General features: G+C 39.5%; 1 protein-coding gene across 11 annotated transcripts in view; it reads left to right on the top strand.

Moving 5' to 3' along the window:
- Window positions 1-25,594, top strand: part of DGKB (diacylglycerol kinase beta) — a 385,269-nt gene that overhangs the window by 145,798 nt on the left and 213,877 nt on the right. For all 11 annotated transcript variants that reach the window (XM_075419231.1, XM_075419232.1, XM_075419230.1 and 8 more), the window contains 2 exons: window positions 4,094-4,168; window positions 24,097-24,182. In XM_075419231.1, the coding sequence (XP_075275346.1) occupies window positions 4,094-4,168; window positions 24,097-24,182 (161 nt within the window). The remainder of the gene's footprint in view (window positions 1-4,093; window positions 4,169-24,096; window positions 24,183-25,594) is intronic.

A 25,594-nucleotide genomic window follows, 5' to 3' on the forward strand; every position in this document is an offset into this window, starting at 1 on the left:
ATGGTGACAAATACCATGTTCTTCTTGAACGGCTTTTTCTTTTAAAAACTAATGCTATGACTTGCAGATATAATTGTAAAATAAAGAACTATGAAAATAACCTGGTTGTACTTTCTTTGCAATGGAGAGATTAATACTTGCTGCCCATCACCTGAAACACAAACACATTTACAATTATTTGGACTTAAATGGTTTAGTGCAATGGAGAAGACATATGTTTGTAATAAAATAGAAGAAAAATATAATTCAATGTTTATTAGGAAAGTAGCAAATTAGAATTTAAGTTGGCAAGTTTAAGCCTTTCACATACCAAAACCAGATTTTAGTTAATCGGGAGATTGGATAGGAGTTCAGCAAACCCGGTCAGATGTCTTCCTCAGGCTACATCACTCTGTAACATGTTTTCAGTGATTGTGCATACAGTGGACAGGTATGAGTTAATCAGAAAAAACCTGCAGTACGTCCATTTCATCCTAGGGCTAACAGTCAGGTATGTCTGCGTTTAAGATCTGACTAATCAAGGGAACAGCATTCAATAATCTGTGAACAGAATGTGTATATTTAGCACATCGTTGACAAAATAGTTTCTTTCAATGAAAATAATATACAACAAGCACGTGGTGCTTCTAAAGACTGTTGTTAAGGGTAATGCTTCTCACATAAGAGTCCTTCTAAATCATGCTGTTGTTTTGCCATACTCATTACTTTGTTTTCCACTTCCCCATTTCCCAATTTATTTGCCTGACCAGCAGGTGAGTTTAAACAATTGTTTCCTTGACAAATGTGCGGTTGGATGCACTGCAGATCAGCTTCCATACACTGATGTTTCTTGCTGACTCCACGTTCAGTGTCTGTGCAGTACAGGTTGATGATATCTTTGACCTTTCTTGTTTTCAAATAACTGTGGTTCATAGTAGCTCTTCCCTCCTACCCTCTGATTAGTCAGGCTTTCTAAGCTTTCATATAGCATTGAGACAAAATGTAGAAGCAGTTTCAAATTACCTTTTTCAAATGTTGTATATCTAGGAGAGAAGATCGCTAGCATTCTTTTGATTTTGAGGAGAGTTCTTGGCATCTTTCTTCTCTGCCGTTAAGTTTACATTAAGCCTGTACTGACCACATCTTGAATAGTCACCCTCTACCTTACTGAAGGTGCATCCCCCAGTTGGCACAAGGCACTGCTATGGCCAGCTTTTTCCCCAGTGTAGTCAACTTTACAGAATCACAGAATCACAGAATGGTAGGAGTTGGAAGGGACCTCTGTGGGTCATCTAGTCCAACCCTCCTGCCGAAGCAGGGTCACCTACAGCAGGCTGCACAGGATCTTGTCCAGGCGGGTCTTGAATATCTCCAGAGAAGATACTACCAGTTTTGAATTGCCAACAGGTTTCTGTCTGTCTATTTCTTTTCTTTCTGTAAAGGAATGATCTTATGGCTTCAGAAGACAGCTTAGCCTAACTCAGCCCAAGATGCACTCAAGAATATTTTCTTCAGCAGCAGAGCTGTTTAAAGATGATCCCAGTCCTCCTGGCTGTTCCTAATATAATTTTCTGCCTCCTGACTTATGCTAGTGAAGCTATTTTGAGGTTCATATGAGATCACGGGCATCATTTAAGTGAAGGGGAAAAGTGACAATGGAGAAACTTCTCTGAGGATTTGTATTTTAAATTAAATCTCTATAGTTTTCCAGATCATAGAATAACCCCACGAACAGTTATGGAAGCAGAACTCTTTGTTGATATACAGTTTCATAGGGTAAGAACTAGCGCGGGGTAGTGGGGACAAGAGGTAATTTCATGAACTGGCTTTGTACATGAAATTGCACTCTGTCACAAAAAGCTGTCTTTTGGGGCATTACCCACTACACTGCCTCATGGCTTTGTCTGTGCAAATCTCCAGTCACAAGGAAACAATGTCCAATTCCATCGTTACATGCGGAAGCAAGTCAGAGACATGTCAGTATCAGTAGGCTGTTTGGTACTGTAGGTAGAAAACTGGGAGGCTAAATTACTGTTCATTTACACATCTTGCATGTGTCACCATTAACTCTAGTTGCAGTTTAGTGTGAAGGCAAGCATTTATAGACAGTTTCTTCCTCTTTTTGAGAATGTATGAATGGAAATGAACCATCAAGTTATGAATTTTACACAGACTATCATACATAAATATCTTGTAACAACTGAAAGCATGATGTGTCATTTGCAGTGAGTCATTATAGAGTGATTATCTGGTATTGATGTTTGACTAGCACCTATGAATATCATGTACTGAATTGAGTATGATTCAATGTAATGCCTTCATTACTGTAGGTGGACTTCTGGGTTTTGGCTAGAGATACGTAGCTCCCTGTTTATTAAGAAGGCTTTTATAGCATTTCACTGATACCTGACAACAGTATTGTGAGTGTAGGTAATGGCTAGTGTGTTTTGTAGCACCAAACTTTTAGGCAAGTAACTCTTAAGCCTTTGGGGCTTCGTAACCGTACTGTTTATGAACTTATTATTGTCAGCTACACAAATTAGATTAGCTGCACCTTTGACCCAGTTAAATGCAATATGTCACTGAGAAGCAACTGAACACATAAACTAGAAAATTAAAAATACGATATAAATATTGGTAAGATTCTGCAAATGAAATGGAAATATACTGTGTTGTAAATCCACTGTCAAATGTCTGATTTACTCATCATCACAACCGTTGACAATGATGTGGCATGCTTGCAAAGTGAAACCAGTCATTTCACATTGACTTTTTCTGTCAGGAATGGCATCAGGAATGGATTGTGTGAGTGTGTTTGAACACAGTGCTTTTTGAAGAAGCTGATGTTGTTAAATAATTGAGAAGTTAAGAAAATGTTCCAATTTGGCAATTTGAGTGATAATTATAAATTTGTTTGTATTCAGTATTCTTACATCCTTGTCTTCCACCTAGCCTGATAAATTATGCATTACTATTAAGAAAAAAAAACCAAAATAAACCTCAATGTGCGCGTAGATTGTGTCTAGACAGTTTTATTTTGATGAATTTGAAAACATGTGGACATTTTAACTTAAAATTCAGCTCTTATTGTGCTTCTGTTTTATTTAAGGCAGTAAAATGAAGAGAAATTTCAGTGGCAAAAATAAATGCTTTCTTAAAAGTATTAAAATATTAATTAGCTTGAGGACATAAAAATTGAAATTAAAAGCAAGAAAAAGGGGTTTATGATTCAAACTATTACCATGGATCCCAGGTATATATTTATTCATTCTGAGCTCCAACTCCTTCATGTACTTACTTGTTTCTACATAAGAAATGAAGCAGCTACCACATTGTAGTCAATGTAGAAAATTGCATTTCTAATACTTGTAATGAAGAAACAAAATGTTTGTCATACTTTTAAGACAAGTAATCTCGAATTGATGAAGTTACAGTTTTTGAAATATTCTATGAATTAAATATTTTCTGAGGGTGGGACAGCAAATGGGGTTCCTTATGGGGTAGGACAGTGCTTTTCTTGCTATATCAATAAATTGCTTCCTATTATTCAAATAATTTTAAAGCATGTGTCATTTAAGTAAAACAATTGTTTTTAATCTTTTTATTGCCATTTAAAAATAATCCAAAGGAGGCATAGCTGACAATAGATTTGGTTTCTCAGAATGTTGTTCAACCTGTTGGGTCATTGTTGGTGGGTGGCAAAGCCAGTTTGCTTTTGCAATTAATTGTACTTGTAATTTTGTCTTAGCAGTAAATTTCAGGAATATAACTCTCCTTTACCATTGAGTTACTTTAATAGGACCAATGTGCTCTTCCAAATGCTTTTTTGACTCACCTTTTCTTACCTCCTAACCCTACCTTTTTTTCTGTCAATATACAGCATGTGAATTTTAGATAGTTTGTACCACTTCTGTCTGAATTTGTGCCCATGGTACACTGTATGTACAAATTATAATTGCTATGTTCAAATATTTGATTTTTTTGTATAAATGAGATCCTGCAATTCAGATATTATAGTATGTGTTAGCTTCTTGAATTTTTTCACTGATAGCTTTTAAAAGAAAATCCAAACATGTAAGTAAATATTTTCTCCTTGTATCTTTTACCTCTTCAGAATTTATAGAAAATTTCAGTACCTTTTAAATCCTCGTCAAGTTTATAGTCTTTCTGGAAATGGACCAATGCCAGGGTAAGTCTACAGTTAATATTCTTACCAGGAACTAATGTAATAAAATGCTACATAATCAAATGAACAGACTGAAGCACATATAGCATGTTTTGAATGTATCAACACTACAGACCTCTGAATGGTTGCAGAAATTTAAAGGTATTACTTCTTTACATGTACAAATAAAACTAGGTATCATATGTTTTACTGATAACCATGCAGTACTTTATAAGAACTGTGAGATAAATTTAATTCAGTTTGTGATTTTCACTGCTGTATCAGCAACCCGAGTTCATGTGAGGGTTACTTTTATGTTACAGATATCAAGCAGCCTCAAAGACTGACCTGCAGGACATACATTTCTTCTACGTAAACACATAGGTGTGGACACATATGTGTCTGGGCATTATATATATAGTGTACATATATATACATTCTTACTCATGCCAGACACAGAATGTTTCAAATTACAGTGGCTGCACACTCTGCATCAATTCCATAATCTTGGGGATGTAGTGGGCAGAAAATGACTGGCCAGGCTAGATTATGCTGTCAGTGACTTTCTACGGGGACTGAAGTGTAATCCTGACCAAGCAGTGTTGCAGTCACTCGCCTAACATGCTTCTTCCATGATGCTTCCTATTCTGCATTCATGTGAAGACAGGAGAATTGCAGTATACCAACTTTTGCCACCTGAAATGGTCTCCTTTTTAAGTAGTGGATACTTTGGTAGAAGAAAACAAATAGACTCGCATTGAACTTCTGATCTGTGTATCATTTTGTATGTTTTGGATGTTATTTAGTTATATCACTGATACATGAAATTTTACGTCAGTGAGAAGAGTTGCAGTAGCGTATTAGGAGATACATTTTCACTAACATGAAGTTTATACTGTTTAAATGCTTTTATTTGTAATCATGGGAGTTTTTATTTATTTAGACTTTTCTTCTTTTAAATTGGAGGAAAATAAAATGAAGGTGGAAATGTACGTGGTTTGTGCCTCACAAAGTTATACTTCAGTTGTCACAGATCCATTGCTGGAAAGAATATGCTCTGAGAGTTTCTGCTCATACTTCTGATTTTAAGGTCAAATATACAGGAAGCTATTCTCTCCTAAAACCAGTGTACATCAGCTGTGCATTCATTTATTGTGTTAGACCTGGGATGTGTATAGCATTGATGAAAGTGAAGAGTAGATTGGGCTGGATCCTTTTTGAAGTTAAGATTCTCAGGGTATCTTGCACTACAGTGTGACTAATGTGCAACCTGCAGAATGGTGCAAAATCTGTTCAAAAAACAGAAATAATGATGCTCATGATTTCTTTCATGCCTCTAATTTTATCCTGTACCTGAATGCTGGTGCTGATTTATTACTCAAATGCTGTTTGTTGTTTGTGTTCTGTTATGCTAGTCTTGACACATATGGAAAACTTAAGTAATTTTAGTCCAAAGAATACGTAGACTAAAAAAATTGCAGAAACTTATTTCAGGAATTTGTAAGAAATTTTAACTCAGACAAAACTAGTAACCAATATTGTTTTATATATGATATAACAGAAATGCCATACTAGAGACTGAGATGATGACTTTTAAAACAATGGAAATATTTTTGTTCAAACTTGTCTTGTTGCATTGAGCGTTTTTTTTTTTTTAAATCAAACTTAAAAAAAAATATATCAAGCCCCACTTACTGACTGTGTTTTTGTCCATTACTGACTTCCAGTTTTCATGTATCTTGTGAGGTAAAGGAAAATGTATTTTAAGGCAGAAGCACAAGAGGACAGTGTTGAGTTCAAACTGAAACCCTGCACTGAAGTGATTTAAACTTTAGTCTTTTGAACAACGGCAGTGTTTTTTAGAAAATATGGTCAATTTTGCTTCCTATTAGGAATTGAAATAGTTTTTCTTCAGAGTCACTTTGAAGAAATTTCTAATTAATTTTCAAACAGACACTACATTTTATTAAGCTTGTTTAGGTATATTTTTTATTCATTCCATAGAAATGAATAATCCTAAATTTTCAGTTTATCTCCTCCTGCCATCACTTCTTGCTACTGGTAATACTGTGTAGGTTGCATATAATTTGTCCTTTAAGCAAGCAGTTGAGTAAACTCTCTACTTCACTTACCAGTCCTTATTTCTCTTTCTACAAGGGCTGGATTGCCTAAAAAACCCGGCCCATCCATCCATCTGTCCACTCGCTCTTCCATCTCTGTAATGCCATTTATACTGGATTGTCAATCAAAATGTTACATTTATATAATATTGTCCTATGTGCTGTTTAAAAATGGAACAGAGCAGGGGTTTGTACAGCACAGAGAAAAACAAAAGTGTATTCTTCGTGCCAATTACTGTTACTTAGTGGAAAGGGATAAACATAATGTGTATTTATTTTAAAGCATTTGTGATTATTGTAATACATTTTAAATGAGTCTTATGAGATTTTTTTTCTTTTGAATACTACTTTCAGAGATGTTTACTCAGCCTATAGAATGTTTGTAGCATTAGGGTGGAATTTGCATGGTTTTGGTAGAGCGAAGCTGCCTGCTTTAACCCTGTCGTGGTTTAACCCAGCAGCCAGCAACTAAGCGCCAGACAGCCACTCACTCAACCCTCCCCTTCCCCCCAGTGGGATGGGGAGGAGAATGCATGAAAGGTAAAACTCGTGAGTTGAGGTAAAGACAATTTAATAAGACAACAAAGGAAATACTACTACTACTACTGATGAATATTCAAAGCAAGCTATACACAATACAATTTTTATGAATCCCGGACGACCAGCTGCGTAGCCAGTCCCCGAGCAGCTACTGGCAGGAAAGTTAATTCTATCCCAGCTGAAACCAGGACAAACCCACAAGTTAATGTTTTTTATTTATGATGGTATTTTTCTCATGGACTTCTGTCATCAACCAAGAAGATAACATTCACAAGTTTTCTAACTTGAGTTCCAAACATTTGTGGCTAACATGAATTAATATTTCCAGTTCATTTCTGTCAATAATCTAAGTATCTCCTGTTTAGATAACAGGGAGAAGACAAGAGAACTAAGAGACTAATAAAATCCTAAATCTTAGGGGGACTGTCAAACCACTGTATTTTTTTAAAAAAGTCAATAGCTAATTCACTAGGTCTTTCATTCTTCCTCATCAGTGGGATAACCATGTTCTTTCACAGAAATGTGTTGGAATAAAGGGCTCCTTAGCAGACCTGAGCTGGAACAGGGTTAAAATAATCTTTGTTAAGAGGAAGAAGGACCACTAGTGGAGTTCTGTATTTTAATTTCTTTGGAGTCTGGAGATAATACATTTCATTGTCCCTTTCAGTCCTCTCCCTTAAAAGACAAACAAATAAAAAACCCCACAATTCTCCCCCCCCCCCATATAATCAGTTATTATACCTTTTTTGCTAAATGTACTGGTGTGTAGCAAGTCAACAGAAAAATACTTTGAACAAGTTGACAATGAATTTTAGTATTGCTATCTGCATGTGCAATTACTCAAGTGGATGTGTCACCTACTTTCGTAATACATGGGAATGGTACTTGGAGAACTGCAGGGACAGCAACAAAGACATTTCTTGTACCTTCTTAGCATGCCTAAGCCAAGGTTTCAGAGCTGTTTATGCCAAGACTCATGTACATAATCTATATAAAAATATGTACATGATGCAAATAAGTCACGTGGCACTTGACTTTCTGACAACGATTCCTTTCCAACAGCGGAAACTGACCTGCTGCCAGGCCTGAAAATCAAGGAGCTCTCAGACAAAGGGCAACAGTACACTTTAAACACTGGTATATTAATTAATGGCTTAGGCATTCTTTATTTGGGAGTAGAGAGGTACGGGTGAGCTGGAGAAACCCTGTAAGCTCTGCAGCTGAACACAGGCATAAAAGATACTCCACAGTTATAGACTGCCACAGTTAACAAAGTGACGTGAAAATTGCTAGGCTGATACGTTGTGTAATTTGTGCCTAACACCTGTGTTTTTAGCCTTGAAAAGAGTTTCCCTGTTTAGTTGTTATATCTCTATAGGAGTCTTCTCCTTCTGACAACAACTGTTATTGTGGATTTAATGATCTTGAAGAATGTGAAATTCAGTTATTGTTCACCTCACAGAGAGGTAAATAATAGCTGGATGAATAGCAGTTGAGCCACAGACCCACATGACTCTGTAGAGAGGTCACCGTCTCACAAAGGCTTTGTCCCTCTGAAAAGGCTCCAGTTCCCTGAAGTCTGTTATTTAGAATGTCTAATTTATGTTATTTTTATACTCTATAATAGAAATTATATCCACAGAAGTTGTATTTCTTTGTAACTCCCTTAAACATTTAATTTGGAGAGCATGTATTTTTTAAATTCTCTCCACAAGTTTACCTCAACAGGCCTTTTTAAATCATAAATTCTGTCCACTTATAAGATGCCCAAGACAGCCAGACTGAATCCCTGCAACTTACTCTGTAATTTAGTTGGGAATCTACAGCACCTGGGCCTTTATAACTTCACAAAGCAATAGGCCTATTTTGAAAATTACACTATTTTCCCTGATTATTGGATTTGATTGCTAGAGCATTTCTTTGCTGCTGGACGTTTGGAATATACAGAGTATTCTGCGAAGACATATACACCAGAAATATTTTTAGAAGATAACTACTGCATAGTTATTTTCTCTTGAACAAAACCTTGAACCTGGTCCATATTTCTTTGGAAGAAATACATTTTTGCCAAAGAAGGGCAAAGCAAGCTGTGATGGGTTGGTTGTACTCTAATGACTAAACATACAGTTGTGTACTGTAAATCGCTAGAACTTAGAACACATCTTAACATGTGAAACTTCAGCCTTGGGTTTAGCGATACATTTTAAACAGCAGTTTAACAGTATTTTTATTTGTATGACATCTGTGGTGTTTGCTGTATAGATAACACAATTTTTAAATATTGTAAATATCACTAATTTCATCTCCAGTCTTGGTCTAAACTGCCAAAACTGTGATCCAGATGCATTCACCTCTCTCTTAACCATTTTAGTTGTTCAGTAGTGAGTCTGCCAGACTGTTATAGCCTTTGTCTAAAATCTACCTGAAAAGCCTCTGCCACATCCTTTAGCCTGCTGATTAGTTTGCGCTTCTCTCCTCGCATTCTTGAACTGGTTCTCTTTTCCTGCTCACTCCAAACTAGGCTTTTGCATATCACAGTTACTTCTGAGCATAAGAAATCCAGCATCTTTACTCCACCCGCTACCCAGCATATATTGATTCACTTTTCCTACAAATGCTTCTGTATTTCTTCTTCTGACTGGCATATATCTCTCCCAAATCAGCAAGGATGCTATCCATCTTGTGGGTATTATGCAGATAAAGCAAATTTTATTCTTGCAGGGATCATAGGTTTGACACTACCATTATTATTCAATATCTGTATCAGAATGATTTGGGGCCACCTACTGACTGCAATGCTATACTGTAAAAATAGGTTGGTATACTTCTTAAGCAACAGTCAAGAAAAACCTAAGTTTTGGTTGAACGGGGCTTTGAACTACCTGTTCTAGAGAAAAATATCTCTCCCATGGCAGGGGGATTGGACTAAATGACCTTAAAAGGTACCTTCCAACCTGAACCATTGTATAAATTCTATTGTGTTAATGGTATTTCTGAGTGTGTAGTATATCATATGGACAAATGTTTTCAGTGTTGGATACCTGACAGTAAAATGTCCTGTGTATTCATGGAGTCCCTCAATATCCCATGTGATCACACACTGAAGGACTGTGATCTTGTTTTTCTAAATGTGCCATCGTCGTTTTTAGCAAGCCAGTGATTTGAAATTGGCAGCCACCTTTATCTTTAGAATCATAGAATCATAGAATCATAGAAAGTTTTGGCTCGGAAGGGACCCCCAGAGGTCATCTAGTCCAACCCCCCTGCAGCGAGCAGGGACACCGCTAACTGGATCAGGGTGCTCAGAGCCCTGTATTTTCAGCTGCAGTATATGCTCTTACCAGTTAACTTTTGCACATTAAAATGCCATTCCAGGAGAGGAATATGTTGCCCCATGCGATGGTAAACTGGATTTATTGAAACTATTTTCATTCAAGTGATTTGCTGGAAATACTGTCTCATGAATAGTGTCATTACAATATACAGAAAACTGCAAGTTGTAATTAGGTTAAAGTGTTTATGTTGTCCAGTTACATGGCCAGCTTAGCTTGGCAGTCTGGAAGAGGAAAAACTGTTTAGTTTTCATTCATATTCTCAAGTAAATAACCATTTCTCAGGGACTGTATTTGCTTTGTTTAGTAAAATGATAGTAATATGGTTATTACAATAAAGGAATAAACATTGCAACAATGCAATTGCTTTGTCTTTAACTTGCTACTTTCCTATGAACAGTTAGTTTAAGAAGAATCAGTGGTGAGTTGAACATCTAAATTAATGAAATTGCTAGATTAAACCTAGCATTGTGAAGTCACAAGTGGACAAAGTTTCTAAATTACAGGGTTCAGCTGGAAGTGTGAGATATCTATCAGATTGCTCCATTGTTGACATAAATCTGTTAATGAAGGTTTAGCTGGCTCTAATTTGCTGTGAGCTGGCAATATTCAGGGTGAACGTTTATCTTTCATTCGCTTGTATTCATGCACAGTGTAAGTTCCATTCCAATATGCAAATGTTGTACTAGTTCACTTGTAATTATCAAACTGATAAGTCACAGATGCCGTTCGAGTAAACTTTGATAATATTACTGTATTTGATTTATGCCACACTTTAAGAAAAAGAAATATTTTTTTAATTTAGTGAACTTACATGTTTATTGGTCAGTGTTACTGTCTCAATACCTTCAAGGCCAGACTACTTTTTTGCTGCAAATGTAAAAGTTTTGAAACAGAAGTCTTAAGAAATAACTTTTAATATAGTTTCTCTGTAAATTGTAACGCAGAGCTTCTGAAGTGCTCTATCTTGCGACTAATTAAAATTAGATGCAAGTACTGTAATAGGCAAAGTTCATGTCCTGTGTATACTAATGTTGGCTGAGAAGCTACGAGACAAAAGTATTTACAAATTTTACTGATCATCTATCTCTAAATTACTCTCCTTTTTTAAAAACTGTATCCAGATTATTCAGGTGTAGTGGTAAAGCATCTCTAACGCTGAGTATTGAAGAGAAAATGTCTCTAATGTAGACAGATACTAAGTTCTGTTTCTTGTTTTTGCACTTTGATCTTCTCTGCAGTGGAGAAATTTACTAAGTTAAACAGTGTTTTTATATCCACTGATAATTTGCAATTTACCTCACATTTAGCTGATAGCTATCCTGAGATACCAATATCAGTGGATTATTATTTGCTGGGGCTATTGACAGTGTTGATTTTTGGTGCCACTGGGAGTGAAGAAGGCTGGCTGAACCATTTCACACAGTGCAGTTGCTCTGCTGCCTTGTGTGACTGAGCACCTGAAAGCTCTGCCTAGTGCAGTGCTTCTGGGCATGAGAGGCAAAAGTCATGTGCAGGTACCTAAACGGAAAGCATTGCAACTTACATTTTGAAATAGTTTTACTGTGAGTGGGACAGAATTTCCTAGAACAGTTGTACAAGAATAAAGAGAAGGGAGGAGGTGGGAGGGGTGTGTGCTGTCTGTGGGTAACTCAACTAAATGCATGATTCAGCAGCAAATAGTTAAGTCCTCTAGTGCTGGTATTTTATTCATAAGTAGTTTCTCTACATTCATACAGATTTGATGAGGTGATTATGAGAAACTGAATTAGAGTAGTATAGGTAGTTGAAACAGTTGCCATCTTTCAGGTGGAAATTTGTTGCCTTCAGAGGCGTGGCGACCTGATTCAGGAACGGCACGGTGACCAACCCCAGGCCGCTCGGGCCATCAGCTCACAGACACCAATGTGGTGGACGGCAAATGGCGTTTATTGGTGGGTAGCACAGCATTATATAGTCTAGGTTTACAGTGTCACTTCCGTCTTCTTGCGTCATAGGCTAAATGCTATTGGCTGTCTGGAGAGGGGCCCTATCTTTCCATACAGCGTGACATCTTCCAACCGCCAAGCCCTAACTATCCACATTTCCCCCTTCCTTATGCTTAACGAAATAGGTTAATATGAAAATTTTTGTACTCAGGTTTAAGTTTAACGTTTAGATTTGAGATTTACTCGTAAGACACAACTATTAAGACTTAACGTTAACTAACTTTAACTTCAAGTAAAGAATGTATCAAAATCTTATGATAACAAACATAAGGCACATTAGACAAATGTATTTGCAAATTAACTGAAATATAACAATCTTAACAGTTCTATTGTTATTCTTATTCTATATTTTATAACACTCTTAAAAAGTATATGCTATAAACTTGAGTAAAAAACATAAGGCACAGTAAACGAGTGAAAGCCGGGGTAACTTTAGGGATAACTGGGGGTAGAACTGGGTAGATAAATTTTTAAAGCAGCTGCTGGCGTTCTACCAACATAATGTTAACTTTTTCTAGCCGGCTCTTGACAAACAACACGATTCTATTCAGTATACAGGGTCCAAAGATCAGTGTCATCATGATCATCACGATCGGCCCTGTCAAGGTGGATATCAGGGTGGTTAACCATGGCGAATGGTTAAACCACGATTCAAACCACCCTTGTTGGGCTTCCCTGTCTCTTTTTCTTTTTTCTAGCCCCTCTCTAAGTTTGGCCATGGTATCTCTAATGACTCCGGTGTTATCTGCGTATACACACCATTCCTCTCCTAATGCAGCACACATTCCACCTCGTTGTAGAAACACAGATCTAATCCTCTACGGTTTTGTAAAACTACTTCTGACAACGATCTTAATGACGCTTCTAAAGCGCTGATCGATTGTTCTATTCGAGCTAAATCTTTGTCCACTGTTATTCTGAGGGAGTGAAACTTCTGGTTCTGTTTGACTAATGAGGCTATTCCTGTTCCTGCCCCTGCGGTCCCTATAGCTAGTAGCGTTGCTATGGTCAAGGCAGTGAGGGGTTCTCGTTTTTGTATATGATGAGAAGTTAAAAGGGTTTGATAATTATATACAAATTCCTCAGGATGGTATATGATTCTTGGAATAATTATTGCTTGTATACAGGATTCATTACTTTTGGTGAGTTGTTTAAGAGATGTACATGGGGTAACTCCAGTTTTCGAACATACCCATTTAGTATTTTTGGCAGGAACTAGCCAATCAGATTTCGATCCCCTTTTTAATGTGGTCTTGTTTGTACATAAACGCCTTTTTTCGAGGGGTATATCGCCGACACATGTGCCCTGTCCCGATACATATTGCATCGTTATTCCTGGGTTGCTCGCAGTGTTCCATACACATTGTGTAGGATTAGACCCATCCACTAGTTCTGGGTCAGAGGGTACACCTATCGCTTCATAAAAAGGGGGCCTTATGTCATAGCAAAGACAGCAGTTTGTTGTTATATTTGGATTTGTAGAGTTCAATATCTGGTATGTTGAGTTTAGCAGTTTCCGTAGTGGGGGCATTTCAAATTCTAAAGTATTCAGAGTTTCGGTGTCATTGGGAGCTGCGTCCTCAGTGTTGTTTTTGGTGTTAGATATTAAAGGTTTAGATGTTCGTGGGTTAAGAACTGGGTTAGGCCCGACTGCTTGGGGTGTTTGTGGCATGGTTCTAATGATTTGTATCACTGTTCCTGGATCTTTGAGACCGTGATGAATAAATACTGACCACGTTTTCCCTATCATCCAACCCATGTTAGCCGGGTTTTGGATTTCCAAAATCAAATGGGAGCAAGTACCTCTTTCAGCCAGTAATCCATCGCGTGCGAATTTTGGATGTTTACACTTATTTGGTCCCCATCTCACCCGCAAAAATTCGTCGTCTTTTTCTGGTTTCCATCTATCACTTGTCACAATGGTCTCGCATCCCCAATATCCACAGAAATAATATCCTGGATAGTTACAATAACTCTTCCCTGGGTTTGAACTGGGACCCCAATATGTTCCCCATAATGACTTGGGTTCTCCAACTCTAGAGAATAAATCAAAATTCGTTATCGTAAAAGTTGGGGCACCTACTGTTACGTTTTCTTTTATCACTCGATCACTTGCAAGGTCCCGTAGGATCCACCTGTATGGCTGATGGTGATGGTAATTTAGTTTTGCCTGTCCTATAGTGACAAGCTGCAAAATCAGGATCACACAAAGGCATCGTAGCCCCCCTTTTGCGGAGGCTATTCTGCCGTTGTCTGGGTTCTGCCAGTGAGGAACTTCCAGGCTTGGACAGGACGTTTGCCGACTTGTCATCTTCTGTTGCCACCGGGGTGTACGGGTTACGGGGGTGTCCGATGATCTGGCCCTGTGAACAAAAACTCACAGTTTTCATTAGTTTTATTCTGGAGGTCCGGTTTAATGGACTTAAGCGGACACCACCTAACTTTTCCATCTTTTTTGGCCGCGGCATACCCTCGCCCTGTAAGGACTAGCCTCCACCCTTGTTCCCATTCTCCCAGCTCATTCCTAATTATGACCAACGGGCCTTCTTCTAGTGCTCGAGTGGCCCAATGTTTTTGGGTGGGGCTATTTACCTCTTCCCCCCTGGGGAATTGATTTAGTGCTAAAAGAGCGGTAGCTAACAAGCGTGCTTGGTCCCCCGGGGGAACGGCGTTAGCAAAACCTTCTGTTTTTGCTAGCACCTCTAATTTAGATTTTAAAGTCTGATTCGCTCGTTTGACTATAGCTTGTCCTGTGCTGTTATACGGAATGCCGTGTGTTAGGGTGATACCCCATTTCGAAGCAAATGTTTGGACTGATTTAGAGACGAAGTTCGGGCCGTTGTCTGTTTTGATTTGATTAGGGACACCGAGCCATGCCATGGCCGTTAACCAATGTTGGATGGTCGCTTTGGAGTCAGTTTTAAGGTGTTGTGTGGCTACGATCACTCCACTATATGTATCTACGGTTACCGCTAGCCACGCTCAAGGTTTCAGCAACTGGCAGAGCGTAAAATCTGTCTGCCACACTTCGGAGGCCTTAAGACCTCTGGGGTTGACTCTGCTGGACCACAGTGGTGTTTTCTGACAGTGAGGACACGTGGCTGCTATGTGTTTCGCGTCGGTGACTGAGATCCCGCATTTTTTTGCTAGCGCTTTAGCTCCGATGTGGAGAGACTTGTGTGGTTGACGGGCATCTCTTAGCGTCCACAACCCTTTTGCAGCGGCGTCTGCCTCGTCATTACCAATTTGGAGAAACCCTTTAATTGGGTTGTGGCTGTTGACGTGGATGACTGATATGGTGCCCTTTCGGGGAAAAAAGTGCTTCTTCTAGCATTAGAGCTGCTGTGGATGTTGATACGCCGGGCCCTGACATAGCTAAACAAAGTTTGGCCACAAACATTGAATCGGTCACTATGTTGAGGTGTTCTGTTAGGAACAGTCCACGCACTAGTACTACGGCCGTCGCTTCTAATTGTTGGGCTGAAAGCGCACGATCGGTCATTTTAATGCAGTGCCATTCTCCTCCTGATTGCCATACCGCTGCCGCGGTTGAGGTCGCCGAGGATGCATCTGTGAAGACCGTTGGTCCCCGTTGGGGCCAGTCTATGATCTTTTGCGGGAGGTCAATGTTGACAATTGTCATCATTTGAGTCCAGGGGGGCTTTGTAGCGTACCGGACTTCTCCGCCAAATCCGACAAGGGCTATGGCCAGATACTCTGACATTACCACTGATTGCACGGAGAGTTGTTTGCGGAAGGGTAGGTATATCCTGGCGGGTTCGATGCCTAGGTGTCTTAGGGCGAGTTTTCTGCCTTTCATAATGAGATTACCGAGGCATTCAACTCCTGGAGAGAATGCACGTGACGGTTTTCCCAGAACTATCCATTGTATTGGTTGAGCTTTTTCAGGGGCGCCCTGTGCTAGTGCTCCCACTCCCCCCCCCTCCGTGAAGTGTACATACAGATCAAGTGGCACATTCGGGTTCCATCTGGCAAGCGTGCTTGACGATACCTGTTGCTCAATAAAGTCGAGAGAGTTCATTGCTTCTGTTGTCAGAGTTTTTTGCTCCCATGGGTTCTTTCCTTTTAAGAGATCGTACAGGTGGGCCATGGTTTCGGGAGGGATCAGGACAATGTTGCGGAGCCATTGTAAGGACCCTACTAATTGCTGCATATCATGGAGCGTTTTGATGTGACAGCGGATTTTTATTTGGGGGAGGTCACGTAAGAACTTGTGATCCCCACTCCTAAAAAACTTACGCATGGTCCTCTTTTAATTTTTGCGCTCGCGATTTCGAACCCGTTTGTTTTCAGAGTTTCCGAGACCGTTGACACTAGCTGGTCCACCTGACTTCCCCACGGCGCGGCGATTAAGATATCGTCCATGTATTGAATGATGGTCGCGGTCGGATCACTGCGCCGGACTGGTGTCAACACCCGATCTACCGCAATCTGGCAGATAGTAGGCGAGTTGATCATCCCTTGAGCCAGCACTTTCCACTGGAAACGCAACTTGGGGTGTTGGCTGTTTGGAAACACAATAGAAAAAGCAAACCGCTCCTTGTCTTCATTATGCAGAGGTATCGAGAAAAAACAGTCTTTAATGTCAAGGACAGCACAAGGTTGCCCTGCTGGTATCATAGAGTTCATGGGCAACAACGTTTGAACGGGACCCATTGGTTGGATTTTTTTGTTTACTTCACGCAGGTCATGGAGGAGGCGAAACCCCTCACTGGTTCGTTTGGGTATTACAAAAACTGGGGTGTTCCATGGGCTAGTGGAAGGCTCTATATGACCTCGTTGTAGTTCGCGGTCAACTAGCTCGAGAAGGGCATCCATTCGAGGCTTCGACAGGGGCCACTGCTCGACCGACACCGGGTCGGACGAGATCCACATCAGTTTAATTGGTGGAAGTGGGTGTGCGGCAGTGGCCCTTACGGTAAATTTGTCACCCTGGCTTTTAATAGGGTTAGAGCATCCCTTCCCAGCAGGGGTGGGACTCCTGACATGACATATGGAAAGAGGGTAATGGTTTTCTCTGGTCCTTTTTCAGTGTGAAGCGTGATTGCTACCAATTGAACGCTCTTTCGAGCTCGGGTTAATCCCCCGACCCCACCCACCATGGGGGCGTCTTCCAATTTCCAACGTGGGGGCCAATTTGTCTCAGGGATAACTGTAACATCTGCTCTGGTATCGATTAAAAAGGGGACACTAATGGTGGTGCCATTTAAGGTATTATAGAGGGAGCAGATCCCCCACACCACTGGTGGGTCATCACACTTTACTGCCAGGGCCACCCTGGGGTGGTCCTTGCTGTCCCTGAGGTGGGGACAGGTTCGGCTGCATTGTCGGTTGAACTATAAAGTCAGTCGCTTCTTGAGCGGGCAGCGGGTTCGGGAGCGCTTCGCCCCACCTGGGTTTGGCATAATTGGGCCGCCTCACGTCCCAAGTGGGAGAGGGCTGTGTGCGGCCCGGGTGCCCTCTCCCCCTTCCGTTTCCCTGGTTTTTAGATCTGCATTCTTTGGCGAAATGCCCTTTCTTTCCACAGGCCCAACACGGTCCTCTGGGTCGATTTTGGCGTGGGGGGAGCAGTGTTGGCAGGTCCCCCAACCGAGGGCAGTTCGCTACGACGTGGCCCGCCTGGCCACATTTAAAACATGTCATCACATTAGCCATTATGGTGCGAACAGCCACCTGGATCAGGGTTAGATGCTCTTCCTTCGCGACATGCTTAATCATGTCCGCACTGCTTGACCCCGCCGGTAGCGATCGCAGGATTTCTTTGGTTGTCAAATTACACTGCTGACGCAAACATTCTGCTACGACTGGGCCTTTTGCCTCCACAGGCAAGGCCGAAGAGTCGACTGCCGCTTGGAGACGATCCACAAATTGTGTAAAGCTCTCACTTTCACTTTGCTTTATTGTGGACCATGGCGATGGTTTGGCAATGACTCTAGAGGCTGTGCGAATAGCTTTTCTGGCCGCACGAGCAGTTGTAATAACTTCATGGGCCCGCAGGCCCTGGGCTTGCGCCTGGGGGGTAATCACTGTGGGATCTGTGCCCATTAACCGCTGCTGGCTGGAGCCATGCAGTGGATGATCCGCCCCAGTTACTTGGGCTAAGTGCCTCATACAGTTGTCTTCCCATTCTTGTTTAAAAACGATCATCCCCGCCCCGTCAAAGATCAATCTACAAGTTTGTTTTGTATCGAACGGGAGCATATCGTCTCCCCCGAAGACACCATCTATGAGGATGGAGATCATGGCAGAATTAAGCCCTTTATCCGTGATTGCTTTAACAATCGCTTGTATATCCTTTGGGTTTATTGGCGAGTGGACCCTCTGTCCCCCGTCCATCACCCGGACCGGGAACGCTAGTGCGGCCGATGGGGCCCAGCCGGCGCATGCAGTCTTTTTTTTCCTCCAGTCCATGAGAGGGATTTCTCCCCCTCGCAGTTCCTCTTTAATTTGGATGGGGACATTTTGGCTCTTGACTTTGTCTATCTCTGTTTCCTCCTCTGTTAAGTTTGAATCAGTTGCGAGCCACTCGTCCCAGCTAGTGTCTGATTCAGAGTCGGAACTCGACTGACTGGTTACTTCCAGTTTCCAGTACCTTTTTGTCGGGCTTTGGCCCCGCCCACTTCCTTTGTGGGCAGGCCATTCCTTCCCTCTCGACCCGCCCCGCCTTCCGCTCGGCGGGGTGTTTACCTGATAAGAGCATTTTTTGAAATGCACGTTCTGATTGGTTCTTTGCCCCTTGCTCGTTTTCTTGTCCCCTTTTTGGCCGCTCCTATCGCCCTTTTCTTTCTTGTTCTCCTCCCCCTCCCGTTTGTGTGCGCTTGTTCATTCTAGCGCTTCCTCCCTGTTCGCGCCAAGGGCATCTTCGCCCTGCCCTTCTCCTTTGTGCTTGGCGCCATCTTGGGGCGCATAGGGCGGTGGTTTAGCCCAGACTTCCTCACACTGTTTTTTTCGCGGCGCCCCTAGCCTCCTCGGCTAACCCACCCCAGAAGGATTTAACTCGTTTCTGTCTCTCCATAAGCGGGTCGGGGTTCGGGAATTGAGGGGACGTGTCGCCCTGTTGCAGATTTTTAGGCTCAGCAGAGTCGTCATCGTCTGCGGGGTGCAAAGTCTGTGTGGCTGCCCCGATTCCCAATTTTGGGGTGGCCAACAAACAGTTCTTTGCCGCCCTCCAGGTCTCCTGTTCTTGTATGGCCTTCTGCAAGGCCTGCACGACTTTCCCCCACAACTTAAGGTTTTTCCCACAACCCGAGGATATCATCTCCTCGGCTAATGCTTTAGGGCACTTATCCCACACTTCGGGGTGGAGAATATCCACCGGCTGGTCAATGACCCCAATTTGCAAAAGCCTCGCAACTGCGAGAGTAACATCTTTGGGTTTACAATCAATACCCCACTGTTTATGTGATTGCGATACAACCTTCACAAGGGCTTCCATCCTCCTTGTTGGTCCAGGAGCGTCCTCCCCGCCGGGCTGGTCCTGCCGCTCCGGCCGCCGTTCACCTGACTCCAGGCGAGCTTCCCGGGTTTCGGCACCACTTGTTGCCTTCAGAGGCGTGGCGACCTGGTTCAGGAACGGCACGGCGACCAACCCCAGGCCGCTCGGGCCATCAGCTCACAGACACCAATGTGGTGGACGGCAAATGGCGTTTATTGGTGGGTAGCACAGCATTGTATAGTCTAGGTTTACAGTGTCACTTCCGTCTACTTGCGTCATAGGCTAAATGCTATTGGCTGTCTGGAGAGGGGCCCTATCTTTCCGTACAGCATGACATCTTCCGACCGCCAAGCCCTAACTATCCACAGAAATTACTAATTACTTCAGCAGAAACTCTGTAATTGCCTGTGTATGTGAACATTGTGTCTGGCAGAATAAAATAAAAATAGGCTAGTATCAAACACCTTCAGTGGTTTAAATTTATTTGTTGTAATCCAGCAGACAAGAAGCTGGATTAGGGAAGGCTAAGACAGGTCAATTTACAAGGGAGCTATCAAGTTGAAGATGTCTATTGATGGGTTTTCCAGCTCAGTCTTATGACTGAGCCCATTACTATGTCAATAATTGACTATGGTCTAAAAAGTACGTGTATGCTTATGAAATTTGTAGGATGTGAAAAGCCGGGAGGTGTAGTAAAAAAAGGGAAGCTTATGAAATTTGTAGGATGTGAAAAGTTGGGAGGTGTAGTAAAAAAAGGGAAGCTGCAGTGTAATGATAGAAGACTTTGATCATCAGGCAAGAATTAGATGATCTTCTAAATTTTGATGACAGAAATACAATCAAATATGATAATCTCTTGTAATCGACATTTAAGGATTGGTTGTATTGACATTTCTCAGTAGAAAGAAAAATGGTTCATTTTCCAGAATCATCTAACAATTCACCTAACAAAAATATCCTGCTATTTTAAGGCCTTAGTATGCAGTCATGCAGCCATACGTTGGGTTTTTTTTTTGTCTTCCTGTGGATTATTATAGTTGTGGCTTTTCATCTTTTATTCCCAAATGAATCAGGAGTTTTGTTTGTCCTGTGGGAAGAGATGTTAGTAGAAGTTCTGCTGTTCTTTCTTGTTGCCTTTTTGCCAGTGATTGAAGAATAGGTGTAATGGGTTACAGTCTGTACCACCTTAATGTTCTTATTTACCATTCCAGCTCTACTGACTTATGTTAAGTGATGTAGGAAAGCTTTTTACTATAATATCCATAAAAATCAAATCTGTATAAAAGACTATCTACCTATTCTTATATCCATAAAGAAAAGGGGATTTTTTTAGTGGCTATATTTTTATTAATTGAAAAAAAAGTGTGGTTTTAAATGTTTCCGTGTAAATTATAGTACAAACTAATTTGACACCAATAAAATACATGTTTTAAAGTTTCTGATTTACCTGTTTCTCATATTCTATTTGATTTATATCAAGGTTATTGACATAATTTCAGTAGTGGTTATTGATATAATGGACATCAGTTCTTTTTACGTCATGTGATACTGAAAATAGTAATCTTCTAAATTGTTAAAAAATAATTTTTTTAAAAGTAGAGATAAAACTTTTGGGGAAGAGACCCATTGTAAGTACTGTTTTATAATTTTATGTTTTTTGATGTTGATTATATATACCTAGAATTGTTGTACAATTTTATAAATCACTTCAAGAAAATAGGACTAAATTTTCTATTCTGGCCCTTTACCTTAGTCTGACAGTGCGCAAAGCCTTTACAAAGACTTAATATTTTTTTAATTTCCACTTCAAACCATTTTTTCAAAGTTTTTTTCCTTTTTTTTTTTTTTCCTGAACCATATAAAAATGTTCTGTGGATAAGAGGTAACAGATGCTATTATTGCTATCAAAACACGAATTGACTAAAGCTATCTTGGTAGGCAATACTTACTCTTTAAGTTCTATTAAGAAATCTTTCAAATTCTTTCTTTACAATTATAACAGTGAGTTTGAATCAAACCTTATAAATGGAAAACTGTGTTCCCTTACCAACTCTTAATGTAGGCTGCATATTCTAATTCAATGAATGAGATTTATTTACATACATAATTATATAACTATATTTAATTTTATAAATTAATTTGATTTTATAAATATTGATATATGTTATAGTATATTTATATACACTATATTTATATATGCAAATATACAGTGTAAGGTATATTATACTTTATTTTTATGCGTTATTTATATATGTGTCATTTTTATATTTAAATTTATAAAAAGAAAAAGTCATGTGAACTTAATGCCATGCTATGGAAATGTTTGGAAAATTCGCTATGTATGAACATCACATGCTCCAGGGGAAATATGAATGAAGCTTATTGACAATTATTTGCCAATATAGTTTTGTCAGATTCTTTAATCCTTCACTTTCTTGGGAAGTTATACTTTTTGGATGAATATTAAACATGCAGTCAAAACAAAAAGCATATTTGATAGCCATCTGGCAAGGATGCTTTTTTTATAAAAAGGGAGACAGAGGTTTAGGTCTATGTTCTGCCTATCTGGATTAATGCTAGCATCAACCCTGTACTTCTGGTGTTGGTTTTTTTTGTTTGTTTGTTTATTTGTTTTTCCCAGTCTTTCTTTTTGTTAGCTGTTACATGTGATAGAAATGCTTAAATATTTATAGAAGTTAGTACCCTACCGTCACCTCTGGCCTATAATTTCATATTAAATTAATCTGAAATACCCTCAGTACTGGAAGCAATATAATTAAATCTTCTAACTTTCTACAGACCCAGCATGTTGGGTCAAAGTGGGAATGCTGATGATGGGAGGCATTTGTCTCTTTGCCAGGTCTTTGTAAAGTGACAGAGATGCACACCTGTGGGCCAGGGCAGATCTCAGTGCCCATTCTTACACTGGCAGGAGGTGACTACCAGCAGCAGGTCTTTCAGCACAGACACTTATTAGAAGATGTGTTTCCCAAGTGTATCCAGCCAGATTTGGCACATGACGTTTTGGATCTGAACAGATCCTGTAGCACTTGTCCTGCAGATGTGTGAAATAGAACCTAGGAGGTGAGAAGGGCAAAGCTGAGTTTAATACAGAATGAGTAAGCATGCTTCAGGCATTGTACTTGACACTTGAAATTGTCTAAGAGCTCTTCTGAGCCGAGAAAATTAGTGGGACAACAATGTGATGGGCTTAATTCTATGTAGCTTTGCTAACCTTAAAATTCTAGTCTAAAACTAATAGACTAAGAAGTTGTCCTGTCATCTTCTACATCTTAAATAACATTTTTTTTTACTGTTCTGCTTTTCATTTCCCTCTGCCAATGCTCTTTCGTTTACTCTGTAGTTTTTCATGTGTTCTTGATTGTATCGAGAGCCCTAAAAGAATTTTTAAAACTGTCTAGGGACAGGAGCACCATTCTCTGTGCAGCATTACAGTTTCATATGGGAAATAGCTTAAATTAAACACTTGCAAGTTATTGAGTTATTGTGTATATTTATTTGTGTTTAAGAATTTGAGTACAATGTGCTAGTTGTACGTTTACCAACTGGAAATCAGATCTGGTCACTAGCACATAGAATATGCATTAAGAGGTCTGTGACACTAATGAATAGAATATATGTGAATGTACGTACACACACATATATATTTATATAGTAATTCAGCAAAATTACTGGAAGGTTTTTGTCCAGTCACAATTTGTGTGTAAGGACTAATTTCAGTATGTGTCAAAAGCTATCCTGAAAAGATACTTTTGCATTTAAAATACTGCAACTTAGGATTGTTTTAATATATACTCACTTTTCAGTATTATGGAACATTGGTATTGAGTGAAATGGAAAATGAAGTGTGATACTGTCCAGCACTCAATGAATACAGAAGCAGAAATAGGCAGGCAAATATTAACAAAGATACTCCACTTTTAAGTTAAGGTTTGTAGGATGATGGAATGGGTGCATTCAATTTGATGCTTAGTCATTTTGTATTAAACCATGGTGCAAAGTTGTTTTTACCAACCACAAAATGCTCAGCTTACTAAGTATTAGTGTACTGTCAGAAATATGCTGTTTTCATATGCTTTTATAGCCAGCACCTCACAAGGAAATGTGGTCAGTACATTTAGCCACCATAGACTTTTCTGTCTTGGGAAACTACATACCTGTTTACAACTAGGTGAATAGATAACATTTTCTGACCGTAGTTTCAAACAAGATTTGAACTGAGACAAAGATTTGGATTAACCATCAGGTCCAAGCTATTTCTAGTATTAGCGTACCATAATAACCCTTGAATTAACAATTTCATATTCAGTTTTTCAGATAATACAATGTTGGATTTTATGTGTCTAAAAAATGAATGCATGAGCAGAGGTGATTATTATTTCAAGTGTTCACTTGCCATTTACTATTAAATGAAATGGCTTATGCCATGAAATGTTTGCATAATACACGATGCATTTATGATAATTAAATAGATATCTTCATTTACTATTTTTAGGTTAAATTTTTTCCGAGATGTTCCTGAATTCAGAGTACTAGCATGTGGTGGAGATGGAACAGTAGGCTGGATTTTGGATTGCATAGGTAATCAATAGAGTTTGCATAGTTTTGCTTGACTCATGTTTTTCATTTTACTGCTCTTCCTTGTATACCAAAGTATGGATACAGCTATTTCAATCAAGATCTTGTTCATTTAAATTTTTAAAATTTGTTAGTTTGGGACATGATTATTTTAAAGGATATTCAAATTGCAAAGGATATTCAAAATCCTTAGACAAGTCCAGTGTTTGTAGTCCTCTGGATTTCCAGAAGGCAAGAAATTTGAATCAATTTATTTTCATTTCAGTTCAAAGTCCATTCCCCAAACTGATTCAAATCTAAATTGTTTCTTTTAAGACCATTTACCTTAGCTCGTATGCTTTTTCAGTTACCAAATTTTTGTTTATGTTCCATTATCCTGTAATGGATATTATGGGCTAACAGCCATTTCAGTTTTGGAGCTCTTTCAGTCAGTTGTCTGTAATCCTCTGTACAAATTATTAGGAAGGCCCAGAAGTCAAGATATTACAGATATAAACTTCCCAAGGCTTACCAGAGAGAATATCTTCCACACCAGGTGAACATTTATTTGATGTTAGAGGGGCTACAGGGAAAATAGGAAATGGGAATGTGTGACAATGCAAATAAGGAGAGAGATGAAGAGAGGTGAAAAGAATCAACTGAAAGTTTGGATGAAGTGTGTTTAAAAGTGTGTGCTTTGTGGGAGGTGTGGACCAGAATACCTTTTAAAGTTCAGTGAAAAGTAAAAATGATGTCATGGAGGAATGACAATATGCCATGCAAAGGCATATTTCTAATCTTGGTTTGAATAAAAACCAAACCTTTTTGCAAATACAAACTATTGATTATAACTCTCAAATAGCTTGCAAAATCATAAATTGATGTACATAAATAGCAGGTATATTGCCTAAACTTGGAGGGGGTGAAGTTTTGCAGCTGTTAATTGTGTCATCACTTTTTTCCATGAGGTCTAAAAAGCCATGCAGTTACTTTCTCTTTCAGTGGCATTATTTGAACAAAAGCCTGGGTTTTGTCATAATAAAACAACGATCTTCCACAGAAATTTTTGTGATACATCCATTTGTTTCAAAGATGCAAGAAATAAATTTTGAATTCTGTCTTTTAGCGAACAAAGCCCTTTGTCACATGTTGTGCATATAAAGTTTAAGAAATCACCTATTTTAAGAAACAGACACTTTCTAGTTGGATCTTTTCTTCCTTGATCTCCTGATATACAAAGAATCTTAGCTGAGAGCAAAGCAAGAAGAAAAAGATAAAAAAGAAACAAACCACAATAAAAAAGAAAAAAAAAAACAACCAAACTTTTTTCTCCTTGATTTGAGACTTCTAAACTTTTATTATTCATTATCCTATTAACTGTTAAATTCTCTTAAAGATTTGCAGCGCACTGGTATTGTGAATGCTGTCTTCCTAAA

The sequence above is a fragment of the Opisthocomus hoazin genome, chromosome 4, assembly GCF_030867145.1.
Source record: "Opisthocomus hoazin isolate bOpiHoa1 chromosome 4, bOpiHoa1.hap1, whole genome shotgun sequence".
Lineage (NCBI taxonomy): Eukaryota > Metazoa > Chordata > Aves > Opisthocomiformes > Opisthocomidae > Opisthocomus > Opisthocomus hoazin.